Source organism: Carassius carassius, chromosome 24 (genome assembly GCF_963082965.1).
Source record: "Carassius carassius chromosome 24, fCarCar2.1, whole genome shotgun sequence".
In the NCBI taxonomy this organism is placed as follows: domain Eukaryota; kingdom Metazoa; phylum Chordata; class Actinopteri; order Cypriniformes; family Cyprinidae; genus Carassius; species Carassius carassius.
This window is the reverse complement of record NC_081778.1, coordinates 12,740,615-12,747,039: the sequence shown is the minus strand read 5'-3', so window position 1 is coordinate 12,747,039 and position 6,425 is coordinate 12,740,615. Positions and strand designations below refer to the sequence as shown.

Here is a 6,425-nt window from a genome sequence, read left to right as displayed (position 1 = left end):
TTTAATTTGGACTTCTCTGTGCATGCTCTTTGAGGTGGTGACCATAAACCTCCATTATATGAGTCACAGACAAGAACGGTTTGACCTAAAAATATCAAAATGGGAACTACTGCTGAAACAAAGACACCTACATCTTGGATGCCCTTGAGGAAAGCTTAAACATATCTAAATTTAATTTGAAATTGAACTATCCCTTTAAAAGCTATAGACCCACTGGATCTTGTGGATATACTGAATGAGCACTGTCCTGAAGAACCTACAATAAAACATCAATAAAATAATCTCAAATAATCATATAGGCAACTCAAGAGCACTATAATACAGCAAAAAAATATAAATAAATAAATAAATAAATTGACTTGATAAGAGCGGTCCTTAATGAATTGTTTCAATTAAAAACTTATTTTTAAGAGTGTTAAATTAGATTTTCTAATGTTAATTTGTTCATTCTTTTAAAATAGCTTTGACATTAGAGAAAAAACTGTTGTCGTTTGATCTTGGATATTCAAAATGGCAGCCGCAAAAGTAAAGTCAAACAGTCGTGCAGGGAATCTGCTTCGAAGTAGATCGGAGGGGACACTGATAGATATGGATGAGAATGTTACCATCAACAACAACAACAACAACCTTCGTGGTAAGTATGGAAAAAAAAATCTCTCTCTCTCTGTCCATTATTTTATCCATCTATTCTATTTTAATGCATTTGTTAATAATGTGAAGATATTTTTAAAAATGTTATATTTGCTTTACAAATGTGACCATGGACCACAAAACCAGTCATAAGGGTAATTATTATTATTACTTTTTTCATTGATGCATGGTTTGTTATGATGGGACAGTATTTGGCTGAGATACAACTATTTTTATACCTTAAAATTTGTCCAAATAAAGTTCTAACCGATGCATATTACTAATCAAAAAATAAGTTTTGATATATTTTAGGTAGGAAATTTGCTAAATATCTTCATGGAAAATGATCTTTATTTAATATCCTAATGATTTTTGGCATGAAAGAAAAATTTATAATTTTGACACATACAATGTATTGTTGGCTATTGCTACACATATAGCCAGCAACTTGGTTTTGTGCTCCTGGGTCATAAATATACTATTCAAATTGATCAAATTGTCCTAACAAATATAGTAGGAATTTTTTCTTGGCTCTCCAGAGACATATGATAATTTATCTTCTCTTAGGGGGCTACGGTTATGAGATGGGGAAAACCTCAGAGTGGCCCGTCCTACCGAATGAAATTGAAAATCCAAAACAAACTACCAACCCCTTTTGGAATCAGCTGGGCAGGTCAAATCCATTCTTAAATGAAATCGTCCAAGCCAGCACCTATGACTCTGGAGTGTCCATGCTAAAAGAGGATCCCCTATCTCTGTTTGACAGTATTAATGAGGACTCACTCAGCACATCCTCAGATGAAGCAAATTTTACTCATCTTTTAGCACCCAGACAAAACAATTTAAACCGATCTGGGAGGTGGAGAAGTGCCTCAGATATAATTGACAGCCTTGAGAAGAAGGAAGACAAGAGGACGATAAGACTCAACTCTCAAGAACCCTTCATGAATCCTGATTTTGAGTGGTTGAAGGATGACAGAGAAGCTTACAAAATGGCTTGGTTGAGTCATAGGCAGCTAACCAGGTCCTGTTTGGATCTGAGCCGAATTAAACAAAGTCCTGGATGGGCCCAGACTCAGGCCACAGACATTCAAATCTTCTGCAAGATTGACCACAATGGAGGCTCTGTGCAGTTGCCAGACTCCAATATCACTGCCCATATTCCTCAGGGACATGTTCCCCCTGGTGAGATCCAAGAAATCAGCCTCAGAGTGCTCCTTGATCCTCCCACTGGAATAAACAACAACTACACCACAACTCTAAGCCCTCTTTTAGAGGTCAGCCTCAGTAACCATAATGTTTCGGGGAGCATTTCGCTAGAGATGAGAATGGCTGCCAAAGTAAAAAGTGACCCCACAAGCCACGTCTTGACCTCATTTATAGGTCTAGTCTCTCAAAGGAAAGAGGGACCTTATCAGAAGATAAAAGATTGCTACATATACAATGATGTGTTACAGATGAAGCTTTTTGATTTAAAACCACGCATTTATGTCATAACTGCTGCCGAGGCCACTGTTTTGGAGCAACCTGCTATGACAGTATGGGATTACTTGGATCGACATATTACAGTGGCCATCTATGGTCCCAAACACATACACCCATCGCTCAAAGTGGTGCTGGTCATATCTAGCCATGATAATATTCCACCCAAGCTCCCTTTCTCTGATGTCCAGAGAGGTGACAGGAACCTGCCCCCTGTTGTCTTGGAGCTTTGGGGGAAGCATCAGTTCAACCCACATGGTCTAAAAGATCTTCACATTGCTTTTAGAGTGTTGGATTCAAACTTTGAAGTGAAACCAGTTGATATGAATAAAGAGGTGAAGCAGGATCAGCTTAAAGCAGGAAAATTGCTCCATTTACCATTAGATCTGGTCAAGGTGAGTGGAGGTGAAATGTGTCCCTTTAAACTCAGCATTGAAGTGAAGGATCCAAAGAGTCTCATTTTGGGAGACTTCTGTGTTACCTCCCCTGAAGCTGCCCCTCTGAGGTCAGAAAAACACAACCACAGGCGAGCAGATTGGCAGAGGGAAGTGACTCATTCCACACCCATTCCAGAGGAATCAATCTCAGAAATCCTTAGCCAGAAGTTTCAGGACAGACCTGTAGATTTGCATTGGTATGGAGTAGCAACGAAATCAATCCTCAGACAACCGAGAGTGGAATATCTTCTGGAATACTTTAAAGGTGATACTATTGCTTTGATTTCTAAGGAAACTGTTAGATCTATAGGTCAGATGAAGGTTAAGGAATGGTACATTGGCTTTCTTCGAGGAAGAGTTGGCTTGGTGCACTCTAAGAACTTTAAGGTCATAACCAAGGATCAAGTCATCGACTTCAATGGAATTAAGCTCACCACTTCGGTCCTCTTGGACAATATATCAGTTCCTTTTAAAAAACTTACCTACATGTACTCTGCTATTCAGACCCTGGTCACAGAGCATATCAAGTCCTGGAGAACCTTCGCTGAGGCTCTCGGTTACTCCGAGGTCTCAATTAATGCCATCTCCAGGAGACATGCTGAAACAGAGGCAGAAAAGGTGGCTTGTGTTCTAGAAAAGCTCAAGGAAGACTGTCATGCAGAGAAGATGAAGAAGTTCCAGCATGAGCTTATCATAGTATGCACCTGTTATTCTGACATAAATTTGTGTGTACAACAACTAGTTTTATTAATTATTTATATTCCCCACAGGGTCTGTTAAAGATGGATGTTCAAGGTGTAGTAGCCCATCTCATCCAGGATATAGTGATTTTGTCCACAGCAGTTGAGCTGGGAGTGCGATGGCGGGAACTTGCTGAGAGAGTTGGGAAGCTCTCCAATGCCCAGATTGCTGCTTATGAAGCACCACACAAAGGGAAAAATGGAGAAATTAGTGCCCAGGTGAGATAAAATCCAAAACATATGAGTAACTTTTTTTGTTGTTGTTGTTTTATCAACCATTAAATACCTTGTTCATTTTATTACAATATTATATCATTCAGTTATCATTGACATGATCTTCAGAATAAGGTCTAACCCAATCCTAGTCACGACTTTTGTCATGTCAACATTTAAATATACTTTTGATTATTTCAATAGTCAATGTGGAAGCCTGCATATGACTTCCTGTATGCCTGGAGTAAGCGGTACGGGGACGGCTACAGGGATATGATCCAGGACCTTCATCTGGCCTTGGATAAGATGAAGAGCCCAGTGACCAAGCAGTGGAGACCGATTACTGGAGCTCTCATCACTGTCAACTGCATGGAGGTCCTAAGGGCTTCCGCCTTCCACAGAGATTTGGAGACGACTCTTGGAGCACTTCATATTTAGGTGATACTGCTGAGTCCATACTGAAAGCTGTATCATATTTTTTTTTGACGTGATAAATATCGACTTTAGGATGCATCTACCCTCGATGGCAACTGTTCTTTGGAAAAGTACTGTATATATGTTATTGTATACCTGTCTGTATATTATGTGTGTATTCATTGGCTTTTGTCTGATTCTTAAGAAACTTTAGTTGTTACAAAGTCCCTTATGCAATGTTTTTTTGGGTTGTTGGTGGAAAGAGAAATATGAGATTTTTTTGTTAATTTATGATAGAGATGGAATCTGAAACATTTTCATTCCATATGAACTGCCTCAATGTTACCTCCATTCTTTGTTTTAGTTAAGCCGTTTTGCTTGAATTGTAAGCGTGTTCATCAGTACATTTTAATATTTGAAGTATGTGGTATGTGTTACATAAATTTTGGCCCACGTGGAATGTAACTTGTAACTTGTAAATGTAATTGTCAGTGTCAGTGTACAGTATATTGATTTCACTTTCCAAGGATGTACCATTATACTAGGTTAAACATCTAATGTCATACCTTTGTTATACTCAAAGTATACAGTATGATACTGAAAAATTGTATTGATCTATTTTTATATATTATGTTTTTCTAGTTGTCATTTTAATTGTACTAACTACAGTGTTTAAAAGTTAGGGTCCTTGTATAATTGCAAACCTTTCCTGTGTTAGAATAGTCTTTAAAAATCATTTTTGTATTGCTCTATTATTAATGCTAAAACTCTTTTGAGATTTGTCAAAATAATTCAACTATAACCATTTATGTCATGAAGGAGGTCTATACTAAAGGCCAAAGATGATAATAAAAACGTTTAAAGTATTTTAATCTTGAAATTACTTTATTAAATGTTGTTTAAAAAATATAATCATTTGATTGAATAGGAAATGCATCTGAGTCGTGCATTGATGTGCAACTCAGTCTTAAATCTGTCACTTCCTTTCATTGCTTTAAAAAATGATGCCATTATGTGGATACCAGTGGGTTCTCTAGTGACTTCAATGTCACAGCCTCATTTACAAAATAGGATACGGACGCATGGTGCGCCGACAACAACCTGCTCCTTAACACCAGCAAGACAAAGGAGCTCATTGTGGACTTCAGGAAGAAGAAAGGAAGCACGCATGACCTCATCCACATTAATGGGATGGTTGTTGAACGTGTCTCCAGCTTCAAGTTCCTAGTAACCACCATCTCGGAGGACCTGTCCTGGACTACAAACACCTCCAGCCTGGTCAAAAAGGCACACCAGCACCATGAATCACAGGGACACCACTCTCTGCTATTGAGGACATCCATAGAAAACACTGTCTACGGAGAGCTCGCAGCATTCTTAAGGACTCCTCTCACCCTGACCACAGATTGTTTAACCTCCTGCCCTCCGGGAGGCGCTTCAGGAGCCTCCGGACAAAGACCAGCAGATTCAGGAACAGCCTTTTCCCTACTGTTGTCTCCTAACTGAATTCTGCCCTCTGCCTTTGTTGTACATTTGTAAGATATTGTAAACACTGTATATCCTGTACTTACTGCTTATTGCACTTCTGGTTAGATGCTAACTGCATTTTGTTGCCTTGTATCTTACATGTGCAATGACAATAAAGTTGAATCTAATCTAATCTAATCTAAAAGTTCAACTTGGCTAAAATCACTTTGGTCTTTTACCAAGTCATGATTATGTAGCACAACATTTTTGAGTAATAGATTATTTTGTTATTTAAAGGGGTAATTCGCCCAAAAATGAACATTGTCATCATTTACCACTTAGTCGAGAGTAATTTTGGATGAATTTTTGGATGAACTACCCTCTACATACTCTTTGATTATTATTATTAGACGATTACAAACCATCTCACATCTCTATGATATTAATGTGATTGATGTCCAAATCTCTGTACTTAATTAAGTGTTAACGGTGTTATTTGGGAAGTTGTGGCCTAATGGTTAGAGAGTCGGACTCCCAATCGAAAGGTTGTGAGTTCGAGTCCCGGGCCGGCAGGAATTGTGGGTGGGGGGAGTGCATGTACAGTTCTCTCTCCACCCTCAATACCACGACTTAGGTGCCCTTGAGCAAGGCATCGAACCCCCAACTGCTCCCCGGGCGCCGCAGCATAAATGGCTGCCCACTGCTCCGGGTGTGTGCTCACAGTGTGTGTGTGTGTGTTCACTGCTCTGTGTGTGTGCATTTCGGATGGGTTAAATGCAGAGCACAAATTCTGAGTATGGGTCACCATACTTGGCTGAATGTCACTTCACTCACTCACTTTTAGTTAACACTGACCTAGTCCCAATCCCAGCATGGAATGAAGAAGGACTAGAACTCTCTGATTGGTTGTCTAGAGTGAAGTTTGCAAAACTGGAGACCATATGAAAGTGACCCAAATAAAAGGCAGACATTTCTTGAGAAAAGTTCTGTGTATTAAAGAGATAGTTCACCCAAAATTGAAAATTGTATCATTGTTCCAAAC

General features: G+C 39.0%; 1 protein-coding gene across 1 annotated transcript; it reads left to right on the top strand.

The window, feature by feature from the left end:
- The first annotated feature begins 496 nt into the window (after positions 1-496).
- Positions 497-4,782, top strand: LOC132102846 (metastasis-associated in colon cancer protein 1-like). Its single transcript, XM_059507529.1, has 4 exons — positions 497-631; positions 1,198-3,245; positions 3,320-3,508; positions 3,707-4,782. The coding sequence occupies exons 1-4, from the start codon at positions 511-513 to the stop codon at positions 3,938-3,940; spliced, it is 2,592 nt and encodes an 863-aa protein (XP_059363512.1). The 5' UTR covers positions 497-510; the 3' UTR covers positions 3,941-4,782.
- The last annotated feature ends 1,643 nt before the right edge of the window (positions 4,783-6,425 follow it).

Excerpts from the sequence above, each read along its gene's own strand:
- LOC132102846 (XM_059507529.1), top strand. The coding sequence starts at position 511 with ATGGCAGCCGCAAAAGTAAAGTCAAACAGTCGTGCAGGGAATCTGCTT. Across the intron at positions 632-1,197 it reads CAACAACAACAACAACCTTC|GGGGCTACGGTTATGAGATG; the intron begins GTGGTAAGTATG and ends ATCTTCTCTTAG. Across the intron at positions 3,509-3,706 it reads ATGGAGAAATTAGTGCCCAG|TCAATGTGGAAGCCTGCATA; the intron begins GTGAGATAAAAT and ends TTATTTCAATAG.